Source organism: Oncorhynchus keta, unplaced genomic scaffold (assembly GCF_023373465.1).
Source record: "Oncorhynchus keta strain PuntledgeMale-10-30-2019 unplaced genomic scaffold, Oket_V2 Un_contig_3917_pilon_pilon, whole genome shotgun sequence".
Lineage (NCBI taxonomy): Eukaryota > Metazoa > Chordata > Actinopteri > Salmoniformes > Salmonidae > Oncorhynchus > Oncorhynchus keta.
The window spans coordinates 1-21,836 of record NW_026287502.1 but is presented as its reverse complement, the minus strand read 5'-3'; the positions used below and the strand labels follow the sequence as shown (position 1 = coordinate 21,836).

Genomic DNA, 21,836 nt, shown 5'->3' with positions numbered 1-21,836 from the left:
ATGTCCATATCTTCACTACAGAGAATATTATATAGATATAATGTACACATCTACACTACAGATATAATGTCCATATCTTCACTACAGATATAATGAATGTCCATATCAACACTACAGATATAATGTCCATATCTACACTACAGATATAATGTCCATATCTACACTATAGAGATGATTATATAGATATAATGTCCATATCTACACTACAGATATAATGTCCATATCTACACTACAGATATAATGTACATATCTACACTACAGATATAATGTCCATATCTACACTACAGATATAATGTCCATATCTACACTACAGATATAATGTCCATATCTACACTACAGATATAATGTCCATATCTACACTACAGAGAGTATTATATAGATATAATGTCCATATCTACACTACAGATATAATGTCCATATCTACACTACAGATATAATGTCCATATCTACACTACAGATATAATGTCCATATCTACACTACAGAGATTATTATATAGATATAATGTCCATATCTACACTACAGATATAATGTCCATATCTACACTACAGATATAATGTCCATATCTACACTACAGATATAATGTCCATATCTACACTACAGATATAATGTCCATATCTACACCACAGAGATGATTATATAGATATAATGTCCATATCTACACTACAGATATAATGTCCATATCTACACTATAGATATAATGTCCATATCTACACTACAGATATAATGTCCATATCTACACTACAGATATAATGTCCATATCTACACTACAGAGATTATTATATAGATATAATGTCCATATCTACACTACAGATATAATGTCCATATCTACACTACAGATATAATGTCCATATCTACACTACAGATATAATGTCCATATCTACACTACAGATATAATGTCCATATCTACACTACAGATATAATGTCCATATCTACACTATAGAGATAATTATATAGATATAATGTCCATATCTACACTACAGATATAATGTCCATATCTACACTACAGATATAATGTCCATATCTACACTACAGATATTATATAGTATATAATGTCCATATCTACACTACAGATATAATGTCCATATCTACACTACAGATATAATGTCCATATCTACACTACAGAGATATTATATAGATATAATGTCCATATCTACACTACAGATATAATGTCCATATCTACACTATAGATATAATGTCCATATCTACACTACAGATATAATGTCCATATCTACACTACAGATATAATGTCCATATCTACACTACAGATATAATGTCCATATCTACACTACAGAGAGTATTATATAGATATAATGTCCATATCTACACTACAGATATAATGTCCATATCTACACTACAGATATAATGTCCATATCTTCACTACAGATATAATGTCCATATCTTCACTACAGATATAATGTCCATATCTACACTACAGATATAATGTCCATATCTACACTAAAGATATAATGTCCATATCTACACTATAGAGATGATTATATATATATAATGTCCATATCTACACTACAGATATAATGTCCATATCTACACTACAGATATAATGTCCATATCTACACTACAGATATAATGTCCATATCTACACTACAGAGATTATTATATAGATATAATGTCCACATCTACACTACAGATATAATGTCCATATCTACACTACAGATATAATGTCCATATCTACACTACAGATATAATGTCCATATCTACACTACAGATATAATGTCCATATCTACACTACAGATATAATGTCCATATCTACACTACAGAGAATATTATATAGATATAATGTCCATATCTACACTACAGATATAATGTCCATATCTACACTACAGATATAATGTCCATATCTACACTACAGATATAATGTCCATATCTACACTACAGATATAATGTCCATATATACACTACAGATATAATGTCCATATCTACACTACAGAGAATATTATATAGATATAATGTCCATATCTACACTATAGATATAATGTCCATATCTACACTATAGATATAATGTCCATATCTACACTACAGATATAATGTCCATATCTACACTACAGATATAATGTACATATCTACACTACAGATATAATGTCCATATCTACACTACAGATATAATGTCCATATCTACACTACAGATATAATGTCCATATCTACACTACAGATATAATGTCCATATCTACACTACAGATATAATGTCCATATCTACACTACAGATATAATGTACATATCTACACCACAGATATAATGTCCATATCTACACTACAGATATAATGTCCATATCTACACTACAGATATAATGTCCATATCTACACTACAGAGATTATTATATAGATATAATGTCCATATCTACACTACAGATATAATGTCCATATCTACACTACAGATATAATGTCCATATCTACACTACAGAGATTATTATATAGATATAATGTCCATATCTACACTACAGATATAATGTCCATATCTACACTACAGATATAATGTCCATATCTACACTACAGATATAATGTCCATATCTACACTACAGATATAATGTCCACATCTACACTACAGATATAATGTCCACATCTACACTACAGATATAATGTCCACATCTACACTACAGATATAATGTCCATATCTACACTACAGATATAATGTCCACATCTACACTACAGATATAATGTCCATATCTACACTACAGATAGTATTATATAGATATAATGTCCATATCTACACTATAGATATAATGTTCATATCTACACTACAGATATAATGTCCATATCTACACTACAGATATTATATAGATATAATGTCCATATCTACACTACAGATATAATGTCCATATCTACACTACAGAGAATATTATATAGATATAATGTCCATATCTACACTACAGATATAATGTCCATATCTACACTACAGATATAATGTCCATATCTACACTACAGATATAATGTCCATATCTACACTACAGAGAATATTATATAGATATAATGTCCATATCTACACTACAGATATAATGTCCATATCTACACTACAGATATAATGTACATATCTACACTACAGATATAATGTCCATATCTTCACTACAGAGAATATTATATAGATATAATGTCCATATCTACACTACAGATATAATGTCCATATCTACACTACAGAGAATATTATATAGATATAATGTACCATATCTACACTACAGATATAATGTCCATATCTACACTACAGATATAATGTCCATATCTACACTACAGATATAATGTCCATATCTACACTACAGATATAATGTCCATATCTACACTACAGATATAATGTCCATATCTACACTACAGATATAATGTCCATATCTACACTACAGATATAATGTCCATATCTACACTACAGATATAATGTCCATATCTACACTACAGATATAATGTCCATATCTACACTACAGATATAATGTCCATATCAACACTACAGATATAATGTCCATATCTACACTACAGATATAATGTACATATCTACACTACAGATATAATGTCCATATCTTCACTACAGATATAATGTCCATATCTACACTACAGAGAGTATTATATAGATATAATGTCCATATCTACACTACGGAGATTATTATATAGATATAATGTCCATATCTACACTACAGATATAATGTACATATCTACACTACAGATATAATGTCCATATCTTCACTACAGATATAATGTCCATATCTTCACTACAGAGAGTATTATATAGATATAATGTCCATATCTACACTACAGATATAATGTCCATATCTACACTATAGATATAATGTCCATATCTACACTACAGATATAATGTCCATATCTACACTATAGATATAATGTCCACATCTACACTACAGATATAATGTCCATATCTACACTACAGATATAATGTCCATATCTACACTACAGATATAATGTCCATATCTACACTACAGATATAATGTCCACATCTACACTACAGATATAATGTCCATATCTACACTACAGAGATTATTATATAGATATAATGTCCATATCTACACTACAGATATAATGTCCATATCTACACTACAGATATAATGTCCATATCTACACTACAGATATAATGTCCATATCTACACTACAGATATAATGTCCATATCTACACTACAGATATAATGTCCATATCTACACTACAGATATAATGTCCATATCTACACTACAGATATAATGTCCATATCTACACTACAGATATAATGTCCATATCTACACTACAGATATAATGTACATATCTACACTACAGATATAATGTATCTATATAGATATAATGTCCATATCTACACTACAGATATAATGTCCATATCTACACTACAGATATAATGTCCATATCTACACTACAGATATATATCTACACTCCATATCTACACTACAGATATAATGTCATATCTACACTAGATATAATGTCCATATCTACACTACAGATATAATGTCCATATCTACACTACAGATATAATGTCCATATCTACACTACAGATATAATGTCCATATCTACACTACAGATATAATGTCCATATCTACACTACAGATATAATGTCCATATCTACACTACAGATATAATGTATAATGATATAATGTCCATATCTACACTACAGATATAATGTCCATATCTATACTAGATATAATGTCCATATCTACACTATAGATATAATGTCCATATCTACACTACAGATATAATGTCCATATCTACACTACAGATATAATATATCTATATAGATATAATGTCCATATCTACACTACAGATATAATGTCCATATCTATATAGATATAATGTCCATATCTACACTACAGATATAATGTCCATATCTACACTACAGATATAATGTCCATCTAGATATAATGTCCATATCTACACTACAGATATAATGTCCATATCTACACTACAGATATAATGTCCATATCTACACTACAGATATAATGTCCATATCTACACTACAGATATAATGTCCATATCTACACTACAGAGAATATTATATAGATATAATGTCCATATCTACACTACAGATATAATGTCCATATCTACACTACAGATATAATGTCCATATCTACACTACAGATATAATGTCCATATCTATACAGATATAATGTCCATATCTACACTACAGATATATATGATATAATATCTACACTACAGATATAATGTCCATATCTACACTACAGATATAATGTCCATATCTACACTACAGATATAATGTCCATATCTACACTACAGATATAATGTCCATATCTACACTACAGATATAATGTCCATATCTACACTACAGAGATAATATTATATAGATATAATGTCCATATCTACACTACAGATATAATGTCCATATCTACACTACAGATATAATGTCCATATCTACACTACAGATATAATGTACACTACACTAGATATAATGTCCATATCTTCACTACAGATATAATGTCCATATCTTCACTACAGAGATATATTATATAGATATAATGTCCATATCTACACTACAGATATAATGTCCATATCTACACTACAGATATAATGTCCATATCTACACTACAGATATAATGTCCATATAATGTCCTCTATAGATATAATGTCACTATAGATATAATGTCCATATCTACACTACAGATATATGTCCATATCTAGATATAATGTATAATGTCCATATCTACACTACAGATATAATGTCCATATCTACTACAGAGAGTATTAGATATAATGTCCATATCTACACTACAGATATATGTATATACAGATATAATGTCCATATCTATCACTACAGATATAATGTCCATATATTATAGATATAATGTCCATATCTACACTACAGATATAATGTCCATATCTATCACTACAGATATAATGTCCATATCTACACTATAGATATAATGTCATATCTATAGATATAATGTCCATATCTACACTACAGATATAATGTCCATATCTACAGATATATATCACCAAGATATAATGCCTCCCATATCTACACTATAGATATATGTCCATCTACTATGATAGTTAATGTCTCTATTCTGGGGCATCATGTGATGGGGCTGCATCAATATGTGGTCATTCACCTTCAGACCACGTGATGTTTCTCTGCTCTGTTCTGCACCTCAGGACACACAAACACACTGACACCCACAGCAGTAGGAGGGTATAACTGTGTCCCTATATGGTCCAATATGTAGAGACATGTTTCTGTGGAGTCTCTAGATGTCCCGAAGTGTGTCCACATGGTCCTATTAGTGTGTAAACCGTTGTGACTGAGCCTTGGCCAGGTATGCCCACTACAATAGCCTGGTTCTGGTGCCAAGCTGGTTCTGCTCTCTTTGCCCAGTACACATGGAACTGTCATGTTTGGCTGATCAAGAACAGATCTGGGATCAGGCTAGTCAGTCTACTGCTGCAATACAAACTGATCTGGGACCAGGCTAGTCAGTCTACTGCTGCAATACAAACTGATCTGGGACCAGGCTAGTCAGTCTACTGCTGCAATACAAACTGATCTGGGACCAGGCTAGTCAGTCTACAATGCTGCCAGGCTATACAGTCTAAATACAAACTGATATCTGGGACCAGGCTAGTCAGTCTACTGCTGGGACCAGGCTAAGTCTACAAACTGATCTGGGACCAGGCTAGTCAGTCTACTGCTGCAATACAAACTGATCTGGGACCAGGCTAGTCAGTCTACTGCTGCAATACAAATTGATCTGGGACCAGGCCAGTCAGTCTACTGCTGCAATACAAACTGATCTGGGACCAGGCTAGTCAGTCTACTGCTGCAATACAAACTGATCTGGGACCAGGCTAGTCAGTCTACTGCTACAATACAAACTGATCTGGGACCAGGCTAGTCAGTCTACTGCTGCAATACAAACTGATCTGGGACCAGGCTAGTCAGTCTACTGCTGCAATACAAACTGATCTGGGACCAGGCTAGTCAGTCTACTGCTACAATACAAACTGATCTGGGACCAGGCTAGTCAGTCTACTGCTGCAATACAAACTGATCTGGGACCAGGCTAGTCAGTCTACTGCTGCAATACAAACTGATCTGGGACCAGGCTAGTCAGTCTACTGCTGCAATACAAACTGATCTGGGACCAGGCTAGTCAGTCTTCTGCTACAATACAAACTGATCTGGGACCAGGCTAGTCAGTCTACTGCTGCAATACAAACTGATCTGGGACCAGGCTAGTCAGTCTACTGCTATACAATACAAACTGATCTGGGACCAGGCTAGTCAGTCTACTGCTGCAATACAAACTGATCTGGGACCAGGCTAGTCAGTCTACTGCTATACAATACAAACTGATCTGGGACCAGGCTTCAGTCTACTGCTTTACAAACTGATCTGGGACCAGGCTACAGTCTACTGGTCAATACATGTCTGGGACCAGGCTTGCGTTTGACAGGTTTCAAGTCTGAAATACAAAACATCTCATTTTGCCATTACATGAAGATAAGATTAGGCCAGGCTGGCCTTCAAGTCATAGGAACATCCTGCTGGTCTTAGAGTCTATACATTAGCCTGCTGGTCATGAGTCTGGGACCAGGCATTTGCTGGCCTCAAACTGAGGAAACTTAGCTGGCAATACAACCTGTCAAATCTGGCCTTACAAACTGATCTATAGGAACATTAGCCTGCTATACCTAACATCCTTACAGGCTTAGACTGCTGGCCATTGTCTGGGACATGTTCTTGCAGTGTCATGGCATGTCTAAGTTGAAATACTGGTGGTCAAGTCTACTGGAACAATACTGGGACTGGTCTTACTGACATATAGAAACATTAGCATACCCTTACTGACTAAAAAACATGATGAGTCTATAGGAACATTAGCCTGCTGGCCTTACTGAGTCTATAGGAACATTAGCCTGCTGGCCTTACTGAGTCTATAGGAACATGCCTGCTGGTCTTACTGAGTCTATAGGAACATTAGCCTGCTGGTCTTACTGAGTCTATAGGAACATTAGCCTGCTGGCCTTACTGAGTCTATAGGAACATTAGCCTGCTGGCCTTACTGAGTCTATAGGAACATTAGCCTGCTGGCCTTACTGAGTCTATAGGAACATTAGCCTGCTGGCCTTACTGAGTCTATAGGAACATTAGCCTGCTGGCCTTACTGAGTCTATAGGAACATTAGCCTGCTGGCCTTACTGAGTCTATAGGAACATTAGCCTGCTGGCCTTACTGAGTCTATAGGAACATTAGCCTGCTGGCCTTACTGAGTCTATAGGAACATTAGCCTGCTGGCCTTACTGAGTCTATAGGAACATTAGCCTGCTGGCCTTACTGAGTCTATAGGAACATTAGCCTGCTGGCCTTACTGAGTCTATAGGAACATTAGCCTGCTGGTCTTACTGAGTCTATAGGAACATTAGCCTGCTGGCCTTACTGAGTCTATAGCCTGAACATTAGCCTGCTGGCCTTACTGAGTCTATAGGAACATTAGCCTGCTGGCCTTACTGAGTCTATAGGAACATTAGCCTGCTGGCCTTACTGAGTCTATAGGAACATTAGCCTGCTGGCCTTACTGAGTCTATAGGAACATTAGCCTGCTGGCCTTACTGAGTCTATAGGAACATTAGCCTGCTGGCCTTACTGAGTCTATAGGAACATTAGCCTGCTGGCCTTACTGAGTCTATAGGAACATTAGCCTGCTGGCCTTACTGAGTCTATAGGAACATTAGCCTGCTGGCCTTACTGAGTCTATAGGAACATTAGCCTGCTGGCCTTACTGAGTCTATAGGAACATTAGCCTGCTGGCCTTACTGAGTCTATAGGAACATTAGCCTGCTGGCCTTACTGAGTCTATAGGAACATTAGCCTGCTGGTCTTACTGAGTCTATAGGAACATTAGCCTGCTGGTCTTACTGAGTCTATAGGAACATTAGCCTGCTGGCCTTACTGAGTCTATAGGAACATTAGCCTGCTGGCCTTACTGAGTCTATAGGAACATTAGCCTGCTGGCCTTACTGAGTCTATAGGAACATTAGCCTGCTGGCCTTACTGAGTCTATAGGAACATTAGCCTGCTGGCCTTACTGAGTCTATAGGAACATTAGCCTGCTGGCCTTACTGAGTCTATAGGAACATTAGCCTGCTGGTCTTACTGAGTCTATAGGAACATTAGCCTGCTGGCCTTACTGAGTCTATAGGAACATTAGCCTGCTGGCCTTACTGAGTCTATAGGAACATTAGCCTGCTGGCCTTACTGAGTCTATAGGAACATTAGCCTGCTGGCCTTACTGAGTCTATAGGAACATTAGCCTGCTGGCCTTACTGAGTCTATAGGAACATTAGCCTGCTGGCCTTACTGAGTCTATAGGAACATTAGCCTGCTGGCCTTACTGAGTCTATAGGAACATTAGCCTGCTGGCCTTACTGAGTCTATAGGAACATTAGCCTGCTGGCCTTACTGAGTCTATAGGAACATTAGCCTGCTGGTCTTACTGAGTCTATAGGAACATTAGCCTGCTGGTCTTACTGAGTCTATAGGAACATTAGCCTGCTGGCCTTACTGAGTCGATAGGAACATTAGCCTGCTGGCCTTACTGAGTCTATAGGAACATTAGCCTGCTGGCCTTACTGAGTCTATAGGAACATTAGCCTGCTGGCCTTACTGAGTCTATAGGAACATTAGCCTGCTGGCCTTACTGAGTCTATAGGAACATTAGCCTGCTGGTCTTACTGAGTCTATAGGAACATTAGCCTGCTGGCCTTACTGAGTCTATAGGAACATTAGCCTGCTGGCCTTACTGAGTCTATAGGAACATTAGCCTGCTGGTCTTACTGAGTCTATAGGAACATTAGCCTGCTGGTCTTACTGGTCTATAGGAACATTAGCCTGCTGGTCCTTACTGAGTCTATAGGAACATTAGCCTGCTGGTCTTACTGAGTCTATAGGAACATTAGCCTGCTGGCCTTACTGAGTCTATAGGAACATTAGCCTGCTGGCCTTACTGAGTCTATAGGAACATTAGCCTGCTGGTCTTACTGAGTCTATAGGAACATTAGCCTGTTGGTCCTACTGAGTCTATAGGAACATTAGCCTGCTGGTCTTACTGAGTCTATAGGAACATTAGCCTGCTGGTCTTACTGAGTCTATAGGAACATTAGCCTGCTGGCCTTACTGAGTCTATAGGAACATTAGCGTGCTGGCCTTACTGAGTCTATAGGAAGATTAGCCTGCTGGCCTTACTGAGTCTATAGGAACATTAGCCTGCTGGTCTTACTGAGTCTATAGGAACATTAGCCTGCTGGTCTTACTGAGTCTATAGGAACATTAGCCTGCTGGCCTTACTGAGTCTATAGGAAGATTAGCCTGCTGGCCTTACTGAGTCTATAGGAACATTAGCCTGCTGGTCTTACTGAGTCGATAGGAACATTAGCCTGCTGGTCTTACTGAGTCTATAGGAACATTAGCCCGAGCTATTCTTACTGAGTCGATAGGAACATTAGCCCGAGCTATTCTTACTGAGTCTATAGGAACATTAGCCTGCTGGTCTTACTGAGTGGATAGGAACATTAGCCTGCTGGTCTTACTGAGTCTATAGGAACATTAGCCTGCTGGCCTTACTGAGTCTATAGGAACATTAGCCTGCTGGTCTTACTGAGTCTATAGGAACATTAGCCCGAGCTATTCTTACTGAGTCGATAGGAACATTAGCCCGAGCTATTCTTACTGAGTCTATAGGAACATTAGCCTGCTGGTCTTACTGAGTCGATAGGAACATTAGCCTGCTGGTCTTACTGAGTCTATAGGAACATTAGCCTGCTGGCCTTACTGAGTCTATAGGAACATTAGCCTGCTGGCCTTACTGAGTCTATAGGAACATTAGCCTGCTGGCCTTACTGAGTCTATAGGAACATTAGCCTGCTGGCCTTACTGAGTCGATAGGAAGATTAGCCTGCTGGCCTTACTGGGTCTATAGGAAGATTAGCCCGAGCTATATAGGATGGATATCACACCTGGCACAAATGATTGTCTAGTTGTGTTTTTCCTGCTGAGGGGTGTCCTATACCTGCACCCAGAGAGGAGTAGTTCAAAGTCCGGGTACAGAGGGTGGCTTGGGTCTAAAATTATTTTGTGAGCCTTGCTGAGGGCCCTGACCTGAAAGATCTCATCCAGGCCTGTCTGTTTGACTCCTAGTACCTTGGGGAGGGCCCTGATCTTAAAGATCTCATCCAGGCCTGTCTGTTTAACTCCCAGTACCTTGGGGAGGACCCTGACCTTAAAGATCTCATCCAGGCCTGTCTGTTTGACTCCCAGTACCTTGGGGAGGGCCCTGACCTTAAAGATCTCATCCAGGCCTGTCTGTTTAACTCCCAGTACCTTGGGGAGGGCCCTGACCTTAAAGATCTCATCCAGGCCTGTCTGTTTGACTCCCAGTACCTTGGGGAGGGCCCTGACCTTAAAGATCTCATCCAGGCCTGTCTGTTTGACTCCCAGTACCTTGGGGAGGGCCCTGACCTTAAAGATCTCATCCAGGCCTGTCTGTTTAACTCCCAGTACCTTGCTGCTGTGGTGATAATCCTTCTCAGCATATTTCTCTGGCTGACAGTGGAAATGCCAAACCAACAAACAATACAAAAAGTTAAAATACTCTCAATGAAAGATTTGTAAAACACCATCAGTATAGTAGTCTACATTAAAATATCCCAGCTTTTTGAGAAAGTACAGTCTCTGTTGGCTCTTTTTGTAGATCAGGTCTGTACATGTACTCCACTGAAGCTTATTGTCCAACAGGACACCCTGGTATTTGTATTCCTCTACAATTTCTATATTCTGACCTCTGATAGATGTTGCAGAGGTAGGTGTTGTACACTTCCTGAGGTCTATGCACATCTCTTTGGTCTTGTTGGTGTTGAGGACCAAGTGTGATTCCTCACAAAGTCATCTAGGACCGGGCCATGATGTTCCTCACACCACTCTACAAAGCCATCTAGGACCCTGGGCCATGATGTTCCTCACACCACTATACAAAGTCATCTTGGACTGGGCCATGATGTTCCTCACACCACTATACAAAGTCATCTAGGACCGGGCCATGATGTTCCTCACACCACTCTACAAAGCCATCTAGGACCCTGGGCCATGATGTTCCTCACCCCACTATACAAAGTCATCTTGGACCGGGCCATGATGTTCCTCACACCACTATACAAAGTCATCTAGGACCGGGCCATGATGTTCCTCACACCACTATACAAAGTCATCTAGGACCGGGCCATGATGTTCCTCACACCACTATACAAAGTCATCTAGGACCCTGGGCCATGATGTTCCTCACACCACTCTACAAAGTAATCTAGGACCGGGCCATGATGTTCCTCACACCACTCTACAAAGTCATCTAGGACCCTGGGTCATGATGTTCCTCACACCACTCTACAAAGTCATCTAGGACCGGGCCATGATGTTCCTCACACCACTATACAAAGTCATCTAGGACCGGGGCGTGATGTTCCTCACACCACTCTACAAAGTCATCTAGGACCCCGGGCCATGATGTTCCTCACACCACTCTACAAAGTCATCTGGGACCCTGGGTCATGATGTTCCTCACACCACTCTACAAAGTCATCTAGGACCCTGGGTCATGATGTTCCTCACACCACTCTACAAAGTCATCTAGGACCGGGCCATGATGTTCCTCACACCACTCTACAAAGTCATCTAGGACCGGGCCATGATGTTCCTCACACCACTCTACAAAGTCATCTAGGACCCCGGGCCATGATGTTCCTCGTCATCATGCAACAGGCTGATCAAGGCAGTGTCATCAGCGAACTTAACGAGGTGTCGGTCAGGATGGGAACTAGTACAACTATTAGTGTACAAGATGTACAGGAGTGGGGACACAACACATCCCTGAGGAGAGACTGTGTTGGTGGTGGAGTGGAGACACAACACATCCCTGAGGAGAGACTGTGTTGGTGGTGGAGTGGAGACAAAACACATCCCTGAGGAGAGACTGTGTTGGTGGTGGAGTGGAGACACAACACATCCCTGAGGAGAGACTGTGTTGGTGGTGGAGTGGGGACACAACACATCCCTGAGGAGAGACTGTGTTGGTGGTGGAGTGGAGACACAACACATCCCTGTGTTGGTGGTGGAGTGGAGACACAAACATCCCTGAGGAGAGACTGTGTTGGTGGTGGAGTGGGGACACAACACATCCCTGAGGAGAGACTGTGTTGGTGGTGGATCCCTGAGGAGAGACTGTGTTGGTGGTGGAGTGGAGACACAACACATCCCTGAGGAGAGACTGTGTTGGTGGTGGAGTGGAGACAAAACACATCCCTGAGGAGAGACTGTGTTGGTGGTGGAGTGGAGACACAACACATCCCTGAGGAGAGACTGTGTTGGTGGTGGAGTGGAGACACAACACATCCCTGAGGAGAGACTGTGTTGGTGGTGGAGTGGGGACACAACACATCCCTGAGGAGAGACTGTGTTGGTGGTGGAGTGGAGACACAACACATCCCTGAAGAGAGACTGTGTTGGTGGTGGAGTGGAGACACAACACATCCCTGAGGAGAGACTGTGTTGGTGGTGGAGTGGGGACACAACACATCCCTGAGGAGAGACTGTGTTGGTGGTGGAGGGGGACCCCCTGAGGAGAGACTGTGTTGGTGGTGGAGTGGAGACACAACACATCCCTGAGGAGAGACTGTGTTGGTGGTGGAGTGGAGACACAACACATCCCTGAGGAGAGACTGTGTTGGTGGTGGAGTGGGGACACAACACATCCCTGAGGAGAGACTGTGTTGGTGGTGGAGTGGAGACACAACACATCCCTGAGGAGAGACTGTGTTGGTGGTGGAGTGGAGACACAACACATCCCTGAGGAGAGACTGTGTTGGTGGTGGAGTGGAGACACAACACATCCCTGAGGAGAGACTGTGTTGGTGGTGGAGTGGGGACACAACACATCCCTGAGGAGAGACTGTGTTGGTGGTGGAGTGGAGACACAACACATCCCTGAGGAGAGACTGTGTTGGAGTGGAGACACAACACATCCCTGAGGAGAGACTGTGTTGGTGGTGGAGTGGAGACACAACACATCCCTGAGGAGAGACTGTGTTGGTGGTGGAGTGGAGACACAACACATCCCTGAGGAGAGACTGTGTTGGTGGTGGAGTGGAGACACAACACATCCCTGAGGAGAGACTGTGTTGGTGGTGGAGTGGAGACACAACACATCCCTGAGGAGAGACTGTGTTGGTGGTGGAGTGGGGACACAACACATCCCTGAGGAGAGACTGTGTTGGTGGTGGAGTGGGGACACAACACATCCCTGAGGAGAGACTGTGTTGGTGGTGGAGTGGAGACACAACACATCCCTGAGGAGAGACTGTGTTGGTGGTGGAGTGGAGACACAACACATCCCTGAGGAGAGACTGTGTTGGAGTGGAGACACAACACATCCCTGAGGAGAGACTGTGTTGGTGGTGGAGTGGGGACACAACACATCCCTGAGGAGAGCCTGTGTTGGTATTGCGTATTGTCGACACATGGGGACCTAAAGCAGACATTGCCATTGGATGGCCTCTCAGAAATCCCATGCAGCCTTGTTTTCAAGTGCAACACTGGAATGTGATGTAATCTACACCTCCATTAGGATGATAGACCTCATTATTACATCAGAATGTGATGTAATCTACACCTCCATTAGGATCATGGACATCCTCATTATTACATCAGAATGTGATGTAATCTACACCTCCATTAGGATCACAGACATCCTCATTATTACATCAGAATGTGATGTAATCTACACCTCCATTAGGATCACAGACATCCTCATTATTACATCATAATGTGATGTAATCTACACCTCCATTAGGATCACAGACATCCTCATTATTACATCATAATGTGATGTAATCTACACCTCCATTAGGATGATAGACCTCATTATTACATCAGAATGTGATGTAATCTACACCTCCATTAGGATGATAGACCTCATTATTACATCAGAATGTGATGTAATCTACACCTCCATTAGGATCATGGACATCCTCATTATTACATCAGAATGTGATGTAATCTACACCTCCATTAGGATCACAGACATCCTCATTATTACATCAGAATGTGATGTAATCTACACCTCCATTAGGATGATAGACCTCATTATTACATCAGAATGTGATGTAATCTACACCTCCATTAGGATCATGGACATCCTCATTATTACATCAGAATGTGATGTAATCTACACCTCCATTAGGATCACAGACATCCTCATTATTACATCAGAATGTGATGTAATCTACACCTCCATTAGGATCACAGACATCCTCATTATTACATCAGAATGTGATGTAATCTACACCTCCATTAGGATCATAGACACCCTCATTATTACATCAGAATGTGATGTAATCTACACCTCCATTAGGATCACAGACATCCTCATTATTACATCATAATGTGATGTAATCTACACCTCCATTAGGATCACAGACATCCTCATTATTACATCAGAATGTGATGTAATCTACACCTCCATTAGGATCACAGACATCCTCATTATTACATCATAATGTGATGTAATCTACACCTCCATTAGGATCATAGACATCCTCATTATTACATCAGAATGTGATGTAATCTACACCTCCATTAGGATCACAGACATCCTCATTATTACATCAGAATGTGATGTAATCTACACCTCCATTAGGATCACAGACATCCTCATTATTACATCAGAATGTGATGTAATCTACACCTCCATTAGGATCACAGACATCCTCATTATTACATCATAATGTGATGTAATCTACACCTCCATTAGGATCACAGACATCCTCATTATTACATCAGAATGTGATGTAATCTACACCTCCATTAGGATCATAGACATCCTCATTATTACATCATAATGTGATGTAATCTACACCTCCATTAGGATCACAGACATCCTCATTATTACATCATAATGTGATGTAATCTACACCTCCACCACCTCAGAAACCTGGCCGGGTGGTGCCAGAATAACAACCTATCCCTCAACGTAACCAAGACTAAGGAGATGATTGTGGACTACAGGAAAAGGAGGACCGAGCACGTCCCCATTCTCACCGACGGGGCTGTAGTGGAGCAGGTCGAGAGCTTAAATTTCCTTGGCGTCCACATCAACAACAAACTAGAACGGTCCAAACACACCAAGACAGTCGTGAAGAGGGCACAACAAAAACCTCTTCCCCCTCAGGAGACTGAAAATATTTGGCATGGGTCCTGAGATCCTCAAAAGGTTCTACAGCTGCAACATCGAGAGCATCCTGACTGGTTGCATCACTGCCTGGTACGGCAATTGCTCGGTGTCCGACCGCAAGGCACTACAGAGGGTAGTGTGTCCGTACGGCCCAGGCGCATAGTCACTTTAACTATACATTCATGTACATTCTACCTCAATTGGCCTGACCAACCAGTGCTCCCGCACATTGGCTAACCGGGCTATCTGCGTTGTGTCCCACTTTGATTTGATTTGATTGGCATCATAGACATCATCATCATTTCCTTTCAGGACTTTTCCATTGAGCGTAATTATTTATATTTATAAACTGGGTGGTTCAAGCCCTGAATGCTGATTGGCTGAAAGCCGTGGTATATTACACCATATATACCATTGGTATAAAAAAAACGTACTATTTACTGGTCTAATTATGCTAGTTACCCGTTTATAACAGCAGTAAGGCACCTCAGGGGTTTGTGGTATATGGCCAGTATACCACGGCTAAGAGCTGTATCCAGGCACTCCGCATTGTGTTATGTTGACCACATACCACACGTCATCGGCCTTATCGCTTAAATAGCCTGCCTACACTTTCTAACCCGAGTGTGGGGGGTGTGGGCGCGTGGCTTGATCCCAAGAGCAGCTGCTAACCAATTGGATAACTCCAACCTCAACACCACCAAAATATCCCTATGCCAGTGTTTACTATCGCTAGTTAACTCTTGATCTGATTGAATCCAGGCCTTCAATATTTTGTGTGGAATTGATACTTGTTATTGAAATGTCACATGTAAATCTAATTATTTTTGCAACACAAACTCTCACGGAGATTGGAAGTGACCATTTGAGGAGAGCATGATTGAGTTGACTATGACGTGGTGTGGACATGGTGTGGCAGCCGAGGCCTACCAGCTACTGGCTCTGTGGTTACTGTAGCACAGAGCCAGGCTTGTGCAGTACTGTACTGGTGAAGCCTATGCTGTGGCCATTTTCTGCCCTGTTGAACCACTCATCCTAATTCCCAGTGCTCCTCAAATCAGATGCGCTCTGCATCAAATCCACTATTTGACAGATGCGCCATAGGTCTGTAGTCTGAATAGTAGTAGAATCCCTACAGCGCTCAACCAGACACAGGACCACCCCGACGCACTGCGGTGGAGGCCCGGTCAGACCGACCAAACTACCAGGGAACCGCTTCTCTCTCCCTTATTAACACTTCATCACCACCCGAGCCAGGGCAATGGCCAATCCCGTCTATTCCTCAGATTTGCGGGATTATCCATTTCAGGGATTGTCTGCTATCTCTGTCTGTGTTTAGGGCAACCTACCGGCACACCAAAGTGAAGCCGATGGGGAAAATAAAGCATCATTTTAAGGGTTCTGGGGCCGTAATTTAACATTCCACATTATAACATTCAAATAACTCCTTCACTGCGCATCACGCAGCCGCAAATGTTTCCCGGGACAGGGTGCCCGTTGGCTCAAATTATAATGTTCACTTTCTCTCCTGCACACAGACTGTTGAGTTGACAGACACGCTGACAGATTGACAGGCTGAGCGCATTCTGCTTTATTGATTCAGTTGTAGAGACATACTGACTTTATTTCCCCTCTGAGGGCGTCAGGGAAGTTGGATGTTTGATTTAGTTCATTTAAAGCGCGACCAGGAATTCCACAACATATCCACTCTCTATGTACAGTAGTCTACTTCACATTCTTCCGTTGAACATAATATATAATGTGTGTATGGCAGACTACGTGTTGGAATAGCTGAGCCGCAGACCAGCCCTGTCTATTGTCTACCTGAGGTATAGAAGGAGTGTATTCCGGGGAGGTATAAGGAGTGAATTTGCCCGTACTGGTTTTCTGTTCACCCCCGGGGCAGCGCTCAGCGCATAGCGTTACACATTCCGACTGGATCTACCCCATATGATGGGCTTTCTTTACCGAGCCTCAAAACACATTCTACACAATACTGGGCTATTATTCAACTGTCTTATTGAAGGAAATATATCATTTATAATTCAATCCCTTCCATGTATCCAAACCATACGTTTAGATGTGGTTTTAGAACAGTTTTACAACAGTACAACCTGTACTATATCAGCTGCAACGGTAGCTACCAACTTCACAAAAGATCATGTTGATATATTTCACTCTTTCGTTGTTTTCCTCGTTTTAATCCCACTTTCTCATTGAAACACGCCGCTCGGTCTGTCACTCAAGACACGGTCGTGTCACAGCGACTGAGTTACAAATCAAAACAACATCAGTTGAGCCAGTAAAGTTGTTTTGTAAACGTGTCTTACCGTAATAAAGGTAACCATAGCATCGGTGTGTAAATATCCAGCAGAGCCGACATGGAGGTGCTGATATATACAGAATCCTTTTCGAAACTTCCCACTTTAAAGCACACCGCCTATGCGTGCTACTACAGTCCTGCTTTCGCGAAGAGAGTAGTGCTCTCTCTCTCTCTCTCTCTCTCTCTCTCTCTCTCTCTCTCTCTCTCTCTCTCTCTCTCTCTCTCTCTCTCTCTGTGTGTGTCTCTCTCTCTCTCTGGTTGCATTCGTAATCTCCAGCTCTGACGGACAGATGGCTGCTGGCCTATGTGCTTTAGAGAGGCAGACGCCTGCCCGTCGGAGCTATGGACATCGACCAGGACAGATACCGATACCTAACTCCTGTATATACAGTAATGCTCTCCCTATCACAAAAATCGAGGGCTATCACTAACCGTAACATCCAGGGCTCTCCCTAACCCTAACATCCAGGGCTATCACTAACCCTTACATCCAGGGCTATCACTAACCCTAACATCCAGGGCTATCACTAACCCTAACACCCAGGGCTATCACTAACCCTAACATCCAGGGCTATCACTAACCCTAACATCCAGGGCTATCACTAACCCTAACATCCAGGGCTATCACTAACCCTAACATCCAGGGCTGTCACTAACCCTAACATCCAGGGCTATCACTAACCCTAACATCCAGGGCTGTCACTAACCCTTACATCCAGGGCTCTCACTAACCCTAACATCCAGGGCTATCACTAACCCTAACATCCAGGGCTATCACTAACCCCAACATCCAGGGCTAGGTAATATAATAATATATGCCATTTAGCAGACGCTTTTATCCAAAGCGACTTACAGTCATGTGTGCATACATTCTACGTATGGGTGGTCCCGGGAATCGAACCCACTACCCTGGCGTTACAAGCGCCATGCTCTACCAACTGAGCTACAGAAGGACCACGGTTAGGGCTCTCCCTAACCCTAACATCCAGGGCTCTCCCTAACCCTAACATCCAGGGCTCTCCCTAACATCCAGGGCTGTCACTATCCCTAACACCCAGGGCTATCACTAACCCTAACATCCAGGGCTATCACTAACCCTAACATCCAGGGCTCTCCCTAACATCCAGGGCTAACCCTAACATCTAGGGCTATCACTAACCCATCCAGGGCTCTCACAAACCCTAACATCCAGGGCTAACCCTAACATCCAGGGCTCTCACTAACCCTAACATCCAGGGCTATCACTAACCCGAACATCCAGGGCTCTCCACAACCCTAACATCCAGGGCTCTCCCTAACATCCAGGGCTAACCCTAACATCTAGGGCTATCACTAACCCATCCAGGGCTCTAACAAACCCTAACATCCAGGGCTAACCCTAACATCCAGGGCTCTCACTAACCCTAACATCCAGGGCTATCACTAACCCTAACATCCAGGGCTCTGACTAACCCTAACATCCAGGGCTATCACTAACCCTAACATCCAGGGCTCTGACTAACCCTAACATCCAGGGCTCTCACTAACACTAACATCCAGGGCTATCACAAACCCTAAAATCCAGGGCTATCACTAACATCCATGGCTCTCACTAACATCCATGGCTATCACAAACCCATCCAGGGCTCTCACTAACCCTAACATCCAGGGTTATCACAAACATCCAGGGCTATCACAAACCCTAACATCCAGGGCTCTCACTAACCCTAACATCCAGGGCTCTCACTAACCCTAACATCCAGGGCTGTCACTAACCCTAACATCCAGGGCTATCACAAACCCTAACATCCAGGGCTGTCACTAACCCTAACATCCAGGGCTCTCACTAACCCTAACATCCAGGGCTCTCACTAACCCTAACATCCAGGGCTATCACTAACCCTAACATCCAGGGCTCTCACTAACCCTAACATCCAGGGCTCTCACTAACCCTAACATCCAGGGCTGTCACTAACCCTAACATCCAGGACTATCACAAACCCTAACATCCAGGGTTTTTACAAACATACAGGGCTCTCACTAACCCTAACATCCAGGGCTATCACTAACATCCAGGGCTCTCCCTAACATCCAGGGTTCTCACAAACATCCAGGGCTATAACAAACACTAACATCCAGGGCTCTCACTAACCCTAACATCCAGGGCTATCACTAACCCTAACATCCAGGGCTCTCACAAACATCCAGGGCTATCACTAACCCTAACATCCAGGGCTCTCACTAACCCTAACATCCAGGGCTATCACAAACCCTAACATCCAGGGCTATCACTAACCCTAACATCCAGGGCTATCACTAACCCTAACATCCAGGGCTATCACAAACCCTAACATCCAGGGTTCTCACAAACATCCAGGGCTATAACAAACCCTAACATCCAGGGCTCTCACTAACCCTAACATCCAGGGCTGTCACTAACCCTAACATCCAGGGCTCTCACTAACCCTAACATCCAGGGCTCTCACTAACCCTAACATCCAGGGCTCTCACTAACCCTTACATCCAGGGCTGTCACTAACCCTAACATCCAGGGCTATCACTAACCCTTACATCCAGGGCTGTCACTAACCCTAACATCCAGGGCTATCACTAACCCTAACATCCAGGGCTATCACTAACCCTTACATCCAGGGCTGTCACTAACCCTAACATCCAGGGCTATCACTATCCCTAACACCCAGGGCTATCACTAACCCTAACATCCAGGGCTATCACTAACCCTAACATCCAGGGCTATCACTAACCCTTACATCCAGGGCTATCACTAACCCTAACATCCAGGGCTATCACTAACCCTAACATCCAGGGCTATCACTAACCCTAACATCCACCCTAACATCCAGGGCTATCACTAACATCCAGGGCTATCACTAACCCTAACATCTAGGGCTATCACTAACCCTAACATCCAGGGCTATCACTAACCCTAATATCCAGGGCTCTCACTAACCCTAACATCCAGGGCTCTCACAAACCCTAACATCCAGGGCTAACCCTAACATCCAGGGCTCTCACTAACCCTAACATCCAGGGCTATCACTAACCCTAACATCCAGGGCTATCACTAACCCGAACATCCAGGGCTCTCCACAACCCTAACATCCAGGGCTCTCCCTAACATCCAGGGCTAACCCTAACATCTAGGGCTATCACTAACCCATCCAGGGCTCTCACAAACCCTAACATCCAGGGCTAACCCTAACATCCAGGGCTCTCCCTAACCCTAACATCCAGGGCTATCACTAACCCTAACATCCAGGGCTCTGACTAACCCTAACATCCAGGGCTCTCACTA

At 42.3% G+C, this 21,836-nt stretch overlaps 1 protein-coding gene across 1 annotated transcript in view; it reads right to left on the bottom strand.

Moving 5' to 3' along the window:
* Positions 1-18,715, bottom strand: part of LOC127924284 (neurotrophin-3-like) — a 157,039-nt gene extending 138,324 nt beyond the window's left edge. Inside the window, exon 1 of the mRNA XM_052508870.1 lies at positions 18,549-18,715. Within this exon, the coding sequence (XP_052364830.1) occupies positions 18,549-18,566 (18 nt within the window). The 5' untranslated portion in view covers positions 18,567-18,715. The remainder of the gene's footprint in view (positions 1-18,548) is intronic.
* Between the last annotated feature and the right edge of the window lie 3,121 nt (positions 18,716-21,836).